Raw genomic sequence first — 18,848 nt, 5'->3', positions numbered from 1 at the left:
TAACATAAAACACACATAAGAGTCAATATGAAACCTAAGGCATATACTTCAGTAGCGTCTGCTTTTTGGAAATAAAGAGATCTTGGAGTAAGACTGAACACAGGCAGTCAGTCAGTAGACAACTAGTAAATGTGTTTGGGCCATTAGCCCATGACCCCTGAGTCAGTAGGGAGATGTGTTTCCTCCAGATACAGGGCTTCTCTGTGTAGTCCTGGCTGTATGGAACTCACTTTGTACACCAGGCTGGCCTCGAACTCGGAGATCCACCTGCCTCTGGCTCCTGAGTACCAGGGTTAAGGATGTGTACCACCACCACCTGTCTCTTAGGTCTGCTTCTTAAGTGCAGTTGTTCCACCCATGATCTCCAGATTCTGCCTCTGAGCCCGTCATTGTTTTTCCTTCCAGAGTCTGATCCTCACACCAGGCCTTGCAATGTTAGCCTGGGAGGGAACACGTTAGAAGGGCAGAACTTCCGGCTGGCTACAGACAGAATCAGAGTCTGCAGGGAGACACGGAGTAGAAAGCATCCTCTGGGGCTCTGCTGTGGTGTTCCTATGACTCATTTACTACCTTCCCAGAATGCAGTGGGAGCAACCGACCCTTGCATCAGTACACTCTCTCAGGGGGCTCTTCAAGCCAGTTTGGTTTCCTGGCTTGGAGACTATGGATGAACTAAGTGTCTGTGCTCCGAGCTGGCTCACCTCCTCTGAGTCCCATTGTTGTGATCATAGTTGGCCCTTCTCGGCCTAACTTCAAAAGGTTGTTATGGAGACTCTGGAGACTGGGTGAGACAGCGAATGTGATACCATGAACGGATGGCATATGAAGTCAGTGGTTTTTCAACCTGGGCTGCAAACTAGGAACATCTGTCCAAACTGCCACTGTCTGGGTTCTACTGCAGAGATTTGCTTGTAAGAAGTCTTAGAAGGTTGTGGGCAGCAGTAGGCTTTAAAGTCCCGTCAAGTGATTCTGAATGGCAGCCGGGCTGAGACCACTGTGAAAGAGGGACTTTAGTGTAGGAAGAAGCCTGGCTCTCTCAGTGAGGGGTCCATTTTCATCTTGAACTTGGAATTAGAAGCAAATCTCAATCACTAAGAACAAGTTTTAAATGTGTCCACAGTTACTAGAGCAGAGGGAGGCGACTCTCCTATAGGGGGAGGCCATAGCCCTCAGCAGAGGCCTTCACAAGTTGCCACATGACGTTCCTAGATGAGACTGAGGACAGTTTAGGCAGTGAGAGTTCCCAGCATGGAGGTTGAGCAGGAGCCAGGATTCTCTCCTCTTGGACCTGCAGACTAAGGGTGTCAGCAAGTTTATTTTTATGCACGTGTGCATGTGCGTTTGTGTGTATAGGTGCACATGCACACACGGGACAGGGTGCATGCGGAGCTAGAGGACACCCTGTAGTGTTTTCAGTAGGTTCGGTCCATCAAGGGTTTTGTTTTTATTTTGAAACAGAGTCTATCAGTAGTCAGAAACTTACAAAGTAGGCTGGATTGGCTAGCCAGCAACCCACGGGGATCCCTATCTGTCTCTGCCTCTTTTATTTTTCTGAATTATTTATTTATTTTATGTATATGAATATACAGTAGCTGTCTTCAGACACACCAGAAGAGGGCATCGAATCCCATTACAGATGCTTGTGAGGCACCATGTGGTTGCTGGGAATTGAACTCAGGACCTCTGAAAGAGCAGTCAGTGCTGTCAACCACTGAGCCAAACTGTCTCCACCTTTTATGGAGGGGATTAGAAGTGTAGGACACCATACCAGGCCTGTTATTAAACAGGAATTCTAAGGATCAGGTCCTCATGCAGGTAAGGCAAATATTTTACCAACTGAGTTATTATCTCTGCCTGTTAACTTCTTAATGCTAAGAACTGGAGGACCTATGCCAAGCCTACTGAGAACTCCATTTAGTTGCCTGTGGCTAAATCCACTATGGCTCCTAAAGCCGAGTGTGGGCTCAAGTTCTTCCTAAGGATTTCATTCCCCTTATCCAGCTCTAAGGAGCCCCGTGCATGTCACTCAATGTAGATTCTCTATGCCAAGTGTCCCTGGCTTGGTCCTGACAGCAAGTTTCCAGTGCCCATGGCATGGGAATTTAATCTTAGAATACAATCTTAATACCCGTTTCTGTCTGGGTGGCCTATAGGATACAGAGTCATTTTCTAACCTGTTATAGCCTATTATGGCTTAAATAGGAGTCGCCTCCTCCCCAGAAGGCACCTGCGTTGAAGGCTTGGTTCTCAGTTAATAGACATAATCTTTGGGGGTGATTTAATATGAGCTTTGACTTAATGAATCGGTTATTCGTTTAAAATAGCATCGTTGTGGGGATGATAGGAAGCAAGAGGCAGGACCTGCTTAGAGAAAGTAGGTCACTGGGGCCATGCCTTGAAGGAAACATCTTGTCCTAGGCCCTTCCTGTTTGTCCTCTTTGCTTTCTGGCTGCCATGGGGTGAGCAGCTGTCCCCTGCCCTGCCCTTGCTCCATGCTGTCTTCATCTTGCCATGGACCCTACATGCAATGGAGCCAGCTGATCATACACTGAAACCACTGACATTCTAAGCCCGAAAGAGTCCTTTGTCCTTGCCACTGTTTTCCTCAGGCAATTTGTCACAGCAGTGTAAGCTTGGCTATTATGTACTCATTTTTCAGAAGAAAAGTTTGGGGTGAGGAGAGGTGACGTCAGACACCCATAGACACGAAACTCAAGTGCTACAGATGGGGACTTGACACTGCCTCTGTGCGTTCTCTCTACCACACAACACTGTATGTGCATGTCATATGTTGTGGTGATCCTTAAAGCTTTAGGGACTTACTGAAGAGGTTCTAGATTCTTGCTTCAGCATCGTGGTCCGCAGACCAACAGTGTTGGCATCCCCTGGGAACTTTCTACAAACACAGGGCCTCCTATCCCAACCAGGCTCAGCTGAATCAGAATCACTATTTTAACAAGATTTTATCTTTAGACTCTCAGAGTGGAGGAATTAGGGAGAGAGTGGATTTTAAGCCATGTATTACCATTGTCCCTGTGGCAATTAGCGGCATATGGGTATGTATTTTCACAGGTATGCAGAATCTTACATGGATATTCATTTATTTAAAAAAATAACAGTTTAAGTCTATAACAATATATTTTTTAATTCTTCTGGATGTTTCCTAATAGATATATAGGTTATAAATGGCAGGCTTCTGATTAATAAACTCTTTTGCATGCAGACAGCATGTGAGACAAGTGATGAGAGACACCACAGGAGCATGCCACCAGCAATTATAATCTCCTGGCTCCAGCTGGCCCTTTCACAGGGCCTTTTTTTCCCTGCCTCTCGGTGGGGCCTGATAGACTTTCCAATTATGTGGTACCACTGTTTGTCATTTTATTAATTAAAGTCCTGTATGTAAAGCAGGCGCAGCATTGTGGCTAGGCCTAATGCTATTATTTCTCTCATGGCCCTTTCCTCCTCCAGAGGTAATTACTGCAATTTTATGTCTAGGATGTGACCCGAGTTTGCTATGCATACCCTGTGTCTGTTTCAGAACTATCTCTTGAACTCATAAGAAAAAAAAAATCATAGCAGAATCTCAGGTGAAAGATTCAGTGGCAGCAAATATTGTCCATGCTGTTTACAGCACCTCCACCTCTTGGGTAAGGGATTTTTTTTTTTTTTTTTTTTTTTTTACAGTTTTTCAAATTAACAAAGGGCAGTGGGAGTTCCATGATTAGAGCCAAAATCAAGGATGGATGATGCTCCAAGTGTGTAGTTCATAAAAGTCAAGGGAAATGCATTTGATTAGACAAAGATGCACAAAGATGAACTGGATTAGAATGTCAACAGGTATTCCAGATGCTCCTTGCACCAGGATCACCTGGCAGAGAACAGATGACCAAGACCGGAGTTTTTATCAGGGGCACCCACAATGCACTGGGTATAGGCTGTTAGGATGTGAATGTTAAATGTCTCCCCATAGGCCCACACACTTGAACTCTTGCTCCCTTCACGGTGGTGCTGTTTGGAAAGCTAGAAGAACCGTTTAGACACAGGGTGTAGCTCGAAGAGGTAGGACAGTAGAGACTGGGCTTGAGGGTTCCAGGTTGGCTTTGCTTCTGGTCTGAGCTCTCTGTTTCCTGATCCACAGAGATATGAGCAAGATGCCTCACCTTCTCACTGCCATCGCCAATACTGCAAGCTACTGTACACTCTACCCCACCTCAACATTCTTCTGTCACATATTCTGTCTCAGCAGTGAAAAAAACAAATAACCCAGTGCTCCAGGCTCCTCTCTGACCTGAGGTACCAGAAATGATTTTGGGCATGAACTTATAATTTTAAGAGTTTCTTGATTTCAGTGTGGCATCTCATTAACTTGAGCTGAGAATATTGACTCCTGGCAAAATCCAATGTTTTTGTTCTCTATTTTCTAATTCACCTCGAGAAAATAAACACCAACTCTCTAGCTACAAAAAGCTTAATGAAAAATCAACCCAGCAAGAGGCTGGCCAGATGCAGATTTTTTTTTTGATAGCAGGCAAATGAAATATGATGTTGGCAAGTAGTTGGGATTATAGTCGCTTAAGGGAAGTTGGATGCCTGGTCACTTAGGAAGCATAAAGACCAGAATCTTTCTTAAAAACATTATCAGGGATTATCCAGCCACTGAAATTCATAAGTCTCTTTGTAAGAACATGTAGATTGTACATAAAAAAATGATAACCAGGGATCCCTGGGTTATATAGCCACAGAAATCTGTTCATACTGGGTTATTATTTCTTTTTCATTTTTTTCTTGCAATGTGCATCTATGAGTTTTGATAACTAGGACAAAAGCTATAGAGTTAACTTATGGTATACAACTATTTAAAAATCAAGCCTATTGGGAAAAATACTGATATATGAATATTGGAAATAACCAAGAAGAGAAGATCCCACATTTATATAGGCTGTTGATTTTCTCTGTGTCCAGGTCATTGTTTCCCCATCTGGAAAGAAGTGTATCAACCTGGTTACAGGAATTGTCTTGGGGGGGGGTAGGATTGTGGTCAATTTCACTCACCTTTTTCATTGTATTTCTTTAATGCTCTAAAATGAGCACAGAATACTTTTATAATCAGAAAAAATATATGCTATCTTTTAAAATGCAGAGGATGGGTTCTGATGTTGTTGGAAAGTAGAAACAAGGAGTGTCTTACCCACCTCAGAAAGGGTCAGAGCTGGCAGCTGATCTGTGGGGCTTTGTGAGGATCCTAGGACAACTAGATGTTGTTAGGGAGGAGGCAGCATGGCGTGGTGGTAGAGCAGGGACTCTGGATGAGAAACAGTGACCTGCCTTTTACTTACTCAGAACCTCAGTAACCATTTATTAATGGGGTCAGCTAGTGGTGGCCTCCTTGCAGGGATTTAATCAGACTGTGAGCCCCTTACCCAGCTTAGCAAAGATATTTGGTAACTGTTCTGTTCATATTCCTGTGTTACAGATGGCAGGTAAGAAATCCATGTTAGAGATGTAACAGGCAAATGCACATACATATACAATCAGAAGAGGGTGTATGGGAGATTCTGCATGAAAGATTTACTCCCCCCACCCTTTCTAGATTCTTTAGAGAATTCTCCTTCTATTCTTATAGAAAGAAAAAAAGATGGTATGATTTCTGGTGAGCAGCCCCTTTCTGTGCCTCAGTTTCTCTGTGAATATTAGAGACAACGCTGGGGGGATAGATTTGTAAGTCCTCCTCTAGAGAACAGAGTTGAGACTAGGTAACATTTCTACACCCTTCACGTGCAATTGTTGTGAAGAGTGTGGGGTCAAGGAAGTTTGTGTGTGTTTACACAGACCCATGATGCATCTACCGCACAGTTGGGGAGTCTGTGTTCTATCAGAATGGTCTTTTGGATATGGGCCACTCAAAGCTAAGGCTCACCATTGGGAGCTATGAGTGCCTCTGATTGACACTGCTTTTGAATCAAACCCAAGTCTGCTGTGGGTCAAAAGAATTTTCACCCACACTCTTGGGCCCTGACAGTAATTCTTCATATGCCTCAATTTTATCATGTGAGGTGGGAGGGATTAAGTTTGAATGGCTGAAAAGTATTAGATTAATTATGTCCAAATGTGACTAGAATGGCTGCTGATTACTTCAGCCCATTAGCACATATCCTGGCAGAGCTCACCACACCACAATGAGGGGATGACAGAAGGCTAGTCTCCAGTTTCCTAGCTCTATGTGCTGAGGTAAGAATTACTTGTATGGAGAAGTCTCGATAGACCTTTATTTGTTGGATCTCTGAGACACAACGTAGAGACTTTTCTCTAGCCCCTATCCTCGAGGGGCTATGTAATTAATTAATTAATTAATTAATTAATTATTGATGAAGTGGGTTTATCCAGCATGCTCTCCTGGCACTATTCCTAGTAAGACAATTCTTGCAACCTGCCTACACAATCAGCCTGCGAGAAGTAAGAACATGCAATGTTTTAGCAGTGATTTTTCTTGCATCTGAGCCTGGCAAGAAGAAGAAGGGTAACAACAGTAGTTGCTGACATTCATTAAGCATTGTGAAAATTAAAGAGTTTTTATGTTTCTATCTGATGCCAGCAACAGTCTCACACAGCAACTAAAACAGGAATTTTAATTCTCCAATTTGGAGGCGGGACTTGCCAGAGGTCAGATGGGTCCTTAGTGGGGCAGCAAGTGGGATTTAAACTCACATGACCTATGTTGAATCCAACGACCTTGGAGTGTTTAGAGATTCAGCTCCGGACCAACCTGCCTTATGCCATTTGACAGCAGATTGACCTTGGGCAAGACATTCGACCCTCTAAGCCCCAGTTTCTGCATCAGTAAATGGGGTTTGCACTTCTTCACAAGTCTGTCCTGATAATGAGGTGATAGAGGTAAAACACTTGAGCATGAGAGTCTGGTGTGTTCTAGGGACCAGTGTTTTAAAGCACATCCTGGGTTATCTTTACATATGCTCAGAGTCCCTTTCTTTAGCCCCACACTAAGGGAGAGTTTCTTTCTTCTAAGGTGCAAAGGACGAGAGTCTCTAATAAGACATTTGACTTGCTTTTAAGGTAATACAAATGAGTGAGGCATTAGAAACCAAAAGACTGGACTGCTCTTTATATCGAAAGCAACTTCTCCCTTGACTTTCCTATGGAATAGGCACTCCAGAGAGAGCTCCTGGATCTTCTAGGAAGCCCACCACCAAGTAGGGTTAGAATCAGTTCTTGCTAGTTCAACATTGCTGGCTCTCCACAGTGTCCCTGCTTTGCTACAACTGGCCCCACCCTCCCACTGGATGTCTGTGAGCTAAGCAGTCAAGCCCTCAGCCCCACCTCCCTTCCTCATCTATATAAAGATGAGATTCACTCATTCTCAGGGCCAATGTAGGCAGAGGGATCAGCTCTGCAGTCCTTGATGTATAGCAGAGTTTTACAGCAGTGATACCTTTATAGTCATATGGCATAGCTGCCATTGAGAACGTAAAGGAGGGCTGCCTATCCTAGACACACACCATAGGCCTTCAGAAGAGCCATTTGGCAAGTACTACTCTAGTCTCCCTGCTCACCTCCCTAAAGCATTTGCCCAGGCCCTATTGAGGGCATTCTGAGATAGTGTCTCCATCACTGGGGATGCTGCTCCATACATAGCCTGCTGGATTCCTTTGGGCACAAGAGATATTGTGGCTGTTGGGCTATAGGGAAAGGGGAGGCAGCTACCAGAAGATCCCATGCTGCTCTGGCTTGTTCTAGATGACTATATCACCCCGTAGGAGCCAGGGAAACTTATGTTTCCTGCTAAGCTCCAAATCACATTCTCCTGGACAGAGATTGGACAATCGAGATGGGTATTACATATCCAGCACGAGCTCCTGACCATGGTCCCAGAACAGGTGGAAGGTATGTTTTAAATAGCTTCCCCCCAAAATAAGCATAAAAGCATAAGCAGAAAACAGCAAGTGAGTATGAAAACATCCCCTGGCCAGTCTGCTCCTAACTAAGGAAAGATTGAAGACTGATAGTGGAACAACTTTCTCCTGAGATGAGGGACTGAACATCAAATAAGATGCGGCTGGACACTCACAGGAGCTCTGCCCGATGTGCTATCTCAGTCCTATAATACCAGGCTGGAAGGACCTGTGCTTGGGCGAAGGGTGGGGGAAGAGATGGCAATGCTACCCTGCAGTCCCTTCTAGACAGTGCTAGTCCCTAGCTGCTTACCAGAGTTCTCCCTTGACCATAAAGTATTCATGATGCACTGCTTGGCTGCAGAAGAACAGAAGCTGGGCTCAGGCTGACCCTGCTCGGGACTGGCGTGTACTCTCACTGGCCAGCATTGACATGTAATATTGCAGAGAATGGGTGAGCAAAGGAGGAAGAAGGCAGAGCTTTCTCCTCCTGGGGGGTGTCCTGACTTTGCGAATGACCAAGATCAAGTCCAGGAGGTCGTGCAAAAGCTCTTCTCGTTCCCATCAGCTGACACTGGCTAGACGTGTGGCTAGAACAGGGCACATGTAAAGAAGGCACAGACTGCACATGAATCCTATACGGGAGCAGTAATGTCCTCGTTACAAATGGAATGGTCTTCCTTCTACCTCCACAACTCAGAGTCCCTCTCTGGTGGGTGGTGGAGCTCTGAGTAAGCAGGTATGGTGACAGAATTATGGTGGTTCATATTGGCTCCCTCTAACCCAGTGCTTCTCAACCTTCCTAATGCTGTGACCCTCTAATCCAGTTCCTCATGTTGTGATGACCCCCAACCATAAAATTATTTTTGTTGCTTCTTCATGACCATAATTTCGCTACTGTTATGAGTTGTAATGTAACTATTCTTGGAGGTAGAGGTTTGCCAAAGGGGTCATGACTCACAGGTTGAGAACCACTGCTCTAAGCTAAGACAGGGTCATCTGTGTGAGGGAAAAGCATGATGTGCAGAGCCAGCCGGTCTGGCTTTGGTCTTGACTTGCATTTGTCGCTTTGGGGCTATGGTCCATTACTCTAACTTAGATCATGGGTGGGAAAGACCCTGACATGGCTATATATAGAATCTGCTCTCTGAAGTGGGCTTTATCAGCTCTCAGCTCTTCCTGCACATTGCCGTGGTCCTACCCTGTTGACTTCAGGCAGGGGATGATGCAACAGAACCCCACTGTTTCTCCCTCCATCTCAAGCCTCTTTGGTTTTGGCACCTTCTTTTTTTTCCTTGCCTTTTCATGGGAGACTTTGTTATTAAGTTTGAGAAACTGAAAACTCAGGTGTCATGAGAGCTCCTCTTGTGTTTCCTTGCCTGCCTGCAGGAGGATGCTGAGACAGCTTTGAATAACACTCCAGTTATTCAAATCCAGTCAACACTGCAGATTCTCAATATTGAGCGGCTGGCAAAGGAAGGGCATGGATGCCAGAAGAGTCTTTAAAAATCTAAGCCAGAGAGCAATTGATGGGAGGGTTTCCATGGTTTCTATGAGACAGTCACCATAGGGTACCATGCTCATGGGGGTGTAGGCAGGGCTTGAAGGATGGCAGAAGGAAATTCTCCATGCTAGCCTTCTCTTCTACATCTGTCCAGCTCACATTTGCTAGTTTTAAGGACACGAAGTGTGGGTCTTTTACCACTTAGGCCACACTGACAGGGCAGAACCCCACAGCTAACCTTCTGCTTGGGCTTAGCTTCCCCAGCAGTGAATTAAAGTCATTATTATTATTTTTTCTTTCCTTGGGTTGACTTCAGGGTGGAAGGGTCTGGATGTGTTCCAGGATATCTGTGTGTGTGTGTGTGTGTGTGTGTGTGTGTGTGTGTGTGTGTGTGTATGTGTACACAAATGCTTCAGTGCCCTTGGATGAAAGGACAGAGCTGCAGCTCAGGTAAGGTCAAGAAAACCAGCAGTTGGGAGCTGACTATCACAAAACTGGTGCATGATATCCATCTTCCTGGATCCTTCATATTCCTGCAGCCTATAAAAGAAAAAACCATTCCCATGTTTCAGGGTGGAAAGAAATGAGAGAAGCCTACTCCTTTCTGCCCCAGGCTTTCTCCTGGCCTGAGAACATGGCTTAAAATATTCTAGGAACAGGCAGGCTATTCAAATAAAACAGAATTTCAAACCACATAGGGCTTGTTGAGACAGCCAGGCTTCTGGGATGTATGAAAGGCAGGGGGATGGGTGGGCCAGCCCCTGATCCTCTCATGTCCTCCCCAGTATTAGCAGCAGCTGCAATGTTAGACACATCAGAGTGTCTAAAGCCAAGTCAGACTGGAGCAGGCCTGACAGCAAGCAAGCACATGAAAGCCACGGCAAGCCTTTTCTCCCCCATAGCAACTTTAATTATTTGAACTGGAGCTCAGTGAAATAAAAATAAAAATAAAATAAAAATCAGAATATATTGTAAGTGGCTCCCTAGTTTCCTGCAGAGAATAGCTTGTGGCAGGGAAGGGGAACCAGAAAAAGTCACAATGCTGTCTCTGTTTGTGGCTGGGCTAGGCAGGGGTCTTTAAATATTCATGCTTTATGTGCAGCTGTGCAAAGAACAGGAGGAGGTGAGGTCCGCAGTAGTGGTTGGGCAAGAAAGGTAGCAGTACTGGCTGCAGGTAGCCAGAGGGAGGACATGGGAGCTGGAAAGCTTGTGGGAGGCCCCAGGGGTTGGCTTGGCACAAGGCTCATGCTGGCCTTGACTTCATTGTTGATGGGCATTTGATCTAGTTCTGTATACTTTTCCAGCCCCTCTGTCTCCCTGCCTCTGTTTCTGCTCTACTGTTTTTGATTCCTTTTCTGAGTTGTTTGTAAATGGCAAGATGCATCACCCTGCTCGGAGTGGCAGGTATTGGGGGAAGCTCTGCGTGGATGGATTTTGCTCACCATTGATGGACACACCAGCAGCCAGTAAATCTCAGGATCCGGGGCCAGAAACAAATCATCAAGGATTGAGATGGAAGATGCAGAGACCCAGCCTTAGTGATGTCTTTCAGGAAGTCAAAAGCAGAGCCCAAGAAACCCCATTTGTCCACTTTCCAAGTAAATACAAGTGGAGAAACAGACTTACTAGCTACTTCCTTCCTAGATTTGAAGGGAAATTCATCAAAGGGGACCTTGGTGCCTTGTGGGAATGCACTGGTGAATGGGGTCTTGTGAGCCTACATTTTTGAGGTATTCTGCATACATTAACTTTGGCAGACCAGGACTGGTTTATCTATAGAGAAGGTACTCTATGGTCAGTGTAAGTCCTGAAGTCCAGGCCAACCAAGTTAAGCATTCCTTTGGGTCTGTCCCTCATCAGGGGTACCCTTTATACCTCAATCTAGCACCCATCTCTCTGTATCTAGCCCTATTAATCTAGGGAAGTCTTTTTAGGAGTTGTGAGGTTCAAAGACCGAGACCTGAGTCACCTCATGGCCTTGCACAGCAATGTGACAGTCACTGGTATCCCGGCGATTGCGGCTCAGTTTTCCTGGAAGAAAGAAATCTACTTCCTACCTTGTGCATGGAGGATTTGGATGTAGTGAGGGACAGGGGTTATAAACCTGTACACACACACTTCTATTTTGGTTATTTACTTACCCTGCCCCACGATGATGATGATTATGATGATGACGACAATGACAACATCATCAACAATAATACATTGCTGTTAACACTGAGAGCCCATTGACCTTAGATATCTATGGTCTGAAAAGCTGATGGTGAAAGTCAGGGCAGTATAAACATATGCAAACATGAGTGATGTGATTGTATGTGTGTGTATGGGTGTGGGTGTGGGTGTGAACCCTCCTTCTCTTTCTTTCCATTGTGCCTGCTCAGCCAAGTTCTGGAAAAGGGCAGGAAATAACAGAAACAGCCTAGAGCAAATCCAACCAGAGAAAAAAGAAAGCCAAGGAAAACACCTGTCTCAGCTATTGATCAACTCAAAGGTTATCAGAGAAGTGACAGAGTATTAGGAAAATATCGCTTTGCTTTGACATTTCTTCCTCTGAAATTAGGCTTATATTCATCCCAGAAAAGAATAAATTTAAAGACCAAATGCTCCTTAGGAGCCTCCTGTCCTCTCAGGTGGGCCAACCATCTGTCTTTATTCAGGTTTCCTCACAAGGAAAGCCTTCTCTTTTACGTACCTGCTCTGAGGCAGCTCACCAATGACTGTGTAGTTCCACCATCTGCACCAGACACCAGGGCTTCTCAAACACAATTTATTTTAATGAATCTATTTATTTCTGCCCAGGCTTCTTCTAAAAAGAAGTTAAGGTGGCTCAGAGATACACAAAGCTTGATAAGATGAGACAGACAGATAGAGGGTAAGAAAGATAGGTCAAAGGCATAGGTTGTAGAGTCGAGTATCTACAGACACACGTTTGCTTACTAAGGGGATGTCTCTGCTTTAACTTAACCATCCATTTGGTTAAAACATTCATTTGTATGCCTTTTATATTATTTGTTTTATGGTTGGGTTTTTATTTCACAAGAATTCTGGAGGGTTAGAATTTGGTCCCTTAGCTAGGGGGATGTCGTGTACTTCTGCCGGCTGAAGCCTTCCTATCTGGGATTTCTACCAGCTGAAAGGGAGGATGCAAACCTGGTTAGTTTTGGAATGTCTAAAACATAGGAGGAAGCAAATTACTTAGAGGGCACATGTCTAAAACTAAGCCAGATGGGAGTTTCTTCTGTGTTTTCTCACAAAAAGAGGACTGACTGAATCGAAGCTCCGGGATGGCTTTTTGTTGGTGTAGCAGCCACTGGGTATGCAACCTTTCCCAGGTATGGCCTGACCCTCAGTTATATGAGCTTAATACCCGGCAGAATACCTCTTCCATTTAACCCTTGCTCTCTCTGTTTACATGGGGTTCCAGACACTGTTGAAAACTATTAAAATAGCATCCACTTTGCTTCCCTGCTCTCCTAGCCTTTTACATGTGCTAGCCTGATCAGTCCTCATCTCTATGGGCTAGGCTAGATACAGCTAATAGTATCTCCACTTTTCAGGTAAGGAAACTGATGCCCCAAGAGGTCCATTAGCTGCCCAGACAAATGGTACAGTCAGTCAGAATGGAACAACCTGTCTCAGATCCAGGTCACTAATCAAGAGTACCCTCTGCTATTGCTTGTATGGAGGAATCTTACATGTATTTCTTGGCCCTGGGAGAATACGACCCCATATGTTAAAGAACATGTCACCAGACCTCAAGGCCTCATACTCAAGAGAATGCAGCTTCAGGTATCACTTGGGTAGTGGCTTTGTTATAATTTACTGAATGCTATTGATGTCTTAGTGAAATTATGTAAATAAATTTTTTGATGCTTTCTAGTGCTCAAAATGTATCATAAGAGCTAAAAAAGATTTTAAACAAAGACTTGTAAATTCCATCACTCCCCTCTATTATGTCTATTTTACAAAATATATTTCTGAGCTTGCTTAAATCAAGGTCCCACTGCAAAACGTTTGGTATAGCTAAGTATGGGTATTTAAGGTAAGACTCTCTGCTGATGGAGTTTCACCATGTAGGTGGCTACAGTGTGCCTGAGACAGGGCAGAAACAGTTCTCCTGTCTTCCCACAGAAACATAACAGGTCCAGCTTCTCCAGCTACTTTCTTAATCTGATTTGATTTATCTAGAAGTGACCCACGGATGGGATGGGGCAGTAAGGCACCTAGAGGAATCCAGACACTTGCCTCACAAGGAGAGTTCTTCATTGGTGCAGGGAATGTGGCACTGGTCAATGTTGAACTTTCAGAAGCGGAGATGTCAGTGGTGCTGAGCAACAAGGCATGGCCTGGGGGAGAGAGAGAAAAAGAGTCATAAATGTATTATCACTATGCACTGAGGGGTGTATTTAGTGGACTGTGCAGTGCTCTGCTTTAGCCCATTTTTGAGGATGCTGGTTTCTTCTCCTGGATAAGGAAGCCCACTTGTGATTGTCACCAAACCCTGGCTCATTCTAAGTCCTTTACTCCAAACTGCCTAAGGGGTTCCATAACTGTGCATCTGGCTACTCCATGCTCAAGGTTATCAGCTTCAACCCAGGAGCAGCTGGAAGCATACTGGACTCTTCTGATCCACCTCATGGGTAGTCATGGCAGCATTTTCCTTCCAATAGTCTCATGACCTTCCCTTTTTTTCACCCTGCTCCAGAGCCCAGGTCATCTTGGGGCCCACGTGCTTCCCAGCGAGACTAATTTCTTGTCTTTCCTCAGTTTCACTTGGCCTGAAAAATCGATGTTGGTTTTCAGCTACTTTCTCATCAAAGCTCCATATCTTAATAACTAAAGTGACCCTGAGATTGGACATGTTCAATAATCTAGAGCTCAAGAAGAGACAAAGAGGAGATTGGGTGTGAGCACCCCAGGTAAGCTTTGAGCAGAATACTCCATGGGAGGAGATGCCTTGTTGTGCTGGGTTGGGGTCCTATGTCTCTTATCAGTCTACTTAGACTCTAGGGTGGACATCAGGGTGAAGGAAAGAGAGGTAGTACCTTGGTGGCCTTGGGAATGGGCATCCTTTAGGGTCCTCACTTGCCACCGGGGCATATGAGGTGAGAGTAGACTTTGGGTCCAGCCACAGAAGCCATTTTCAAAGTTACAGTAAAACCCAGCAGGAAGTTTACCTGTGGAGAGATCACAGGGCATCATCATTACCAGTACACTAATGGCAAACCATGCCATCAGCAAGGCAAGTTAGCCAGGGATGACCACATTATTCTCATCAATGGTGGTCACCCAGTGAAAAGATTGACCTTCCCCACCACTGTGTGTTCGTACATGTATATGTGTATGTGTGTGTGTGTATATGTGTGTGTGTGTGTGTGTGTGTGAGTGAGTGTGTGTTGGTTAGTGATTCTATGATGCTTCACTTAAAGTGAAATGGTAACAATAAATTCACAGCTCAGTCTTTTATACAACAAAGGAGAGGCTCAGAAATGCGAAACAAATTCAAACAGCCTACAGTCATCCTACTGGGACTAGAACCCATATTGTCTCCTCAATTCTGTGCTCTTAATTCTGATCCACTAAGGACATGGTTGAAGAGAGGACAATGCATAGCTAGAGGGCACATATCTGTAATGGTGAACACAATGACCCTTGTCATTGTGTGGTAGTGGCAGAGGGAGTTCCAACTGGGAGTAGTTGGTTTGAGTCTCTCGTATCACCCCTGTTGGCATAGACATATATTGTTCACATTTTTCTCCTGGCCCCATTTGGCTGGCAGTGAACTTCACTGCCATGTGCTGAGTTCTGAGCAGTTTGTTAGATGAGTGGAAGTTGGGTGTGTCTCATACTGGTTTTAGTCTGAGACTCTTTAGTCTCCCTTCCTTTGCTGTATTAGGATCTTTTGTTCCCTAGTGGGCTCCAGCCAGCCTGGATCCTTGCGGAGCTGAGGCCCTGCCCAACTTAGTGCTGTAAATGCAGATTTAAGCTGCTGATATTTGGGGATGTTTCACTCCTGTACCATCACCTGGGCAATCACCTTAAACAATCCGGGTTACCAGGGTAATCTAAAGATTCAGCAGCAAGGGGTCTGGGATCCTCAGCTGCAAGGGAGGCCATAACCCGTTCTTTTATATCAGTGTTCTATGCTCTACATTTCTCAGGTATCTCCAGAAAGAGGAGGAAAGAGAATCCACTTCCTCCAGCTTCCTTTGAGAAGGGTTGGCTCTAGGTAGGTTCTCAGCCGGGAGAGCTGGTGGCATGATCTCTGCTAGGCTTTTCCTACAGCTGCCCAACCGCAGCAGCTCCAGGCCTAGCTATGAGGAAGCAGAGGATTTCTGTCTCCACATGGGAGAGGGGCTCTCTAAGAGGCCCATCGCTCTGCATGTCCTTCCTGTGTCTCAGCCTTCTTGGCAGTGGCAGCGGATGAGGGCCCTCGTGCTTCCTGGCTGTGACAGCACCACAGTGACTTATTACTCATTCCCCCCTGGTTCTCTGTGCATTTCACACAGAGGCAGAATTATAAATTAAAACAGGCTGTCACTGACTTTAAGCATCTCTTCCCATTTATACCCCCCTGAAGAAATCATTTTCCCCCCAAGCCCTGCTTGTTCTTCTGATTAAAAATCCAAAAGCTAAGGGAGATCTTTCTGTTTTATTTTTTACTCCCACCCTCAAGGGATCCCATATCCAAGTCTTGCACAGAAACCAACTGGCATCTAGAAGTGACCTTCTAGGAAGGTGTTTCAGGGGAATGCTTTAAAAGCCAAGGGTTGGCTGGTGGGAGGAGTCAGGGCAGAGCAGGGGCTTAGAATACCCTGCCCCCAACCCTTTCTGGTACTGGCACCACAGTAGTATGCAAACCTAGGAGCTCTAGGCTCCGTCTTTCCTTTCTCCTGGGCTCTCCTGGGACAGTAGGTCAGTCACTTCCTTTCTTAGACCTCTCATTACTTCTGTAGAGTCAGTTTCTATTTGATAGGGCTGGTTTTAGGATAAGATAAAGGAAGAAGGTAGCAATGGTATTTATTATCCATGGCCACTTAGACCCACATCAGGGGAAGTCACTGCAGAAGGAGGATGAAGAAGCCAGCAGCACCCTGGGGTGTGGGGTAGGGGCAGGTTCTTCCTATCTTTCAGGAAGGGCCTCTCAGAGCTGCTTAGGGGAAGTCCTATTTCTTTTTGTCTGAATAAAGGGAAAGAAGACAGGCAGGAAAACAATGCAGGTCAATGGCAGGTTTATGTGACAGTTAAACCTTGAAGGGAGGAAGGGGAGCCCAGAGGATGTCCATCTTTTAAAGCACATCAGGGCAGTGTGCTCTGTAAGAAGGCACTCTGGAAGGAGCTGGTGTGGATGTATGTCAAAACAAACTGCCCTGATGGATTCTGCTGAAGCTAGGAAATCATTGTTGAGACTAGTTGCTGAGCATAAGGCTGGCCCATAAGGCTGGGTCTATTAGCATCCAGCCTTTGATTGGCAGCTCTTCTCACTCAGCCCAGGCACCTACTGAGTCCATGGCCCACTGTAGGACATTACTATCTATGTGTTGGAGGAAAGGAAACAGGTGTGCTCCTTAACTTCTTGTCACTGAAAATGGGCTCCAGGGACCAGGGACCCCCCCTCTGTGACCTATGAAATTAGAAGCATGGGTTTCCTGGGCTCCACCCAGACTGCTGGTTAGAATCTGTCTTTTAGCTAGCTCTCCAGGGAATGCATCCCTGGCTACCACACGTTGCAAATGTGTCAGTTTCATAGAGTCCCCCTTCTTGGGCTGTGGCCAGGCTTCTCATCGGCTGGGTGGCAAATGGAGTTGCACTGGGGGTCAATCAATCCCACCACATTTGGCAATTATGACACCTGATTCCACGCTAAGAGAGACAAATGGGTAGAGTCACAGGGACGTGACCCTCGCCACAGTTGTGGAAGCTGCCAAGTATAAACGGCAGGCCAAATGACACTTCTTTTCCCTTCCCTTGTGACAACTCTGTTAACATTTTTGATAAATACGTGTTATACATTTTCTTGAAAATATGGAGTCATGGGAGAAATGTTAGAGGAAATACATCAAAATATTATGGTTATCTCGGAATGTCTGGGAGAAAGGGTTATGGGCAATAGTATTTTCTCCTGTGCATTTTTCTGGATCTTCCCAGTATTTTACAACCAAAATGTTTTATTTTACAATAAAGAAATAAACTTAAAAAAAAAAACTGGTTTTGCCTGGAAGGAAACACATACCCACAAAACAGATGAGATTGTTGGGTCCCTGGAGGGGGAGGGAAGTGATCTACCTGCATAGCTAGTGAGTTGGTGAAGGGAATGGAGGCCCCTTCCAGGGGAGGCATATGTTGTTGAGGCTGGGGTGTTGACAGACACTCTCCACTGGGTATAAACCTGGGTATATATACACTAGGTATACACTGGGTATACACCTTGGTGATGTTTTTAATCTGAAAAGCAGGAGCATGGATAGGGATTGAATCACAGATAGGAAAACTTGAGAACTCTCTTGCATCACAGAAAGGTGGTGGTAGAATCCTGGACCTCTGTGGTTTTTCACAGCCTCCTTTGTTCGAGGCAGAGTCTCTAGCAAGCGAGGTTTAGTGTTCAGCAAAGCCCTCGCTGCTCATGCAACAGGTGGGTGTGGCCTGCTGGGTGCCAGAACACAAGGTGGGCTCTGAAGTCAGGCTGAGGCTGAACCAACGCTCAAACTCAGATGATTGCTTTAGCTTCCTGCTCTCTGTGACCACGGAATAGGTTCATCTTGGGAGAGAGTACCTGGCACAGAGCATCTGCTCCTGTCGGCTGTTGTTACCATCATACTGATGGCTTCCAACCTCCACAGTGTTACAGGGAAAACAGCAGAAGTGCCAGAAGGAATGGGGCCGTAAGCAAGAGGAAGGATATCTGCTAAGACCTTTGCCAAGAGATGGTGGGAAGATTGGATTAATTCTCTGAATTAAGCCTTCCTTCCTAGCAACTGGCTTCTGGTTTCCGCAGCACATGTGGGTGTTCTCCAGGGTAGAGCTGTCCCTCTGACAGCTGGTTGGAGCAGCTTTTCAAACATGGCTGAAAAGGCCACTGGGCCCAGTGCTCCTGACCTTGGTACCCAAGCCTGGCTGTCCTGAAGCTAAGGGCTGCCTCCAGAAATCCACAATGACAAGCCATGGAGAAGTGGGAGATGCCCCAAACCACTGTAACAGGCCAGATCCTCAGGTCTCTGAGCTCTAATCACAGCTCTGTTCCCGACATGCTGTGTGACCCTGAACAAATCAATTACCTTTCCCGGCCTTCATCTTCCCCATTGAAAATCAGGGCATGGCCTGCCTAACCTGTGTCCCAGCTGGGAAGTGAGACTCAACAAAAAACTTTTAAAAGGCACTTGCAGAATTACGGAGCTTAGCAGCACTGCGGGAAATGCCACAGGCACAAATAACTA

The 18,848-nt window shown here is 45.5% G+C and overlaps 1 protein-coding gene across 1 annotated transcript in view; it reads right to left on the bottom strand.

The window, feature by feature from the left end:
- Alk (ALK receptor tyrosine kinase) overlaps positions 1-18,848 on the bottom strand; it is a 698,959-nt gene that overhangs the window by 103,233 nt on the left and 576,878 nt on the right. Inside the window, exons 7-8 of the mRNA XM_034514490.2 lie at positions 14,460-14,591; positions 13,660-13,760 (exon numbers count right to left, since the gene is read on the bottom strand). Of these exons, the coding sequence (XP_034370381.1) occupies positions 13,660-13,760; positions 14,460-14,591 (233 nt within the window). The remainder of the gene's footprint in view (positions 1-13,659; positions 13,761-14,459; positions 14,592-18,848) is intronic.

The sequence above is a fragment of the Arvicanthis niloticus genome, chromosome 11 (genome assembly GCF_011762505.2).
Source record: "Arvicanthis niloticus isolate mArvNil1 chromosome 11, mArvNil1.pat.X, whole genome shotgun sequence".
Lineage (NCBI taxonomy): Eukaryota > Metazoa > Chordata > Mammalia > Rodentia > Muridae > Arvicanthis > Arvicanthis niloticus.
The sequence above is the reverse complement of the archived record's forward strand: the minus strand, read 5'-3'. Positions and strand labels throughout refer to the sequence as shown.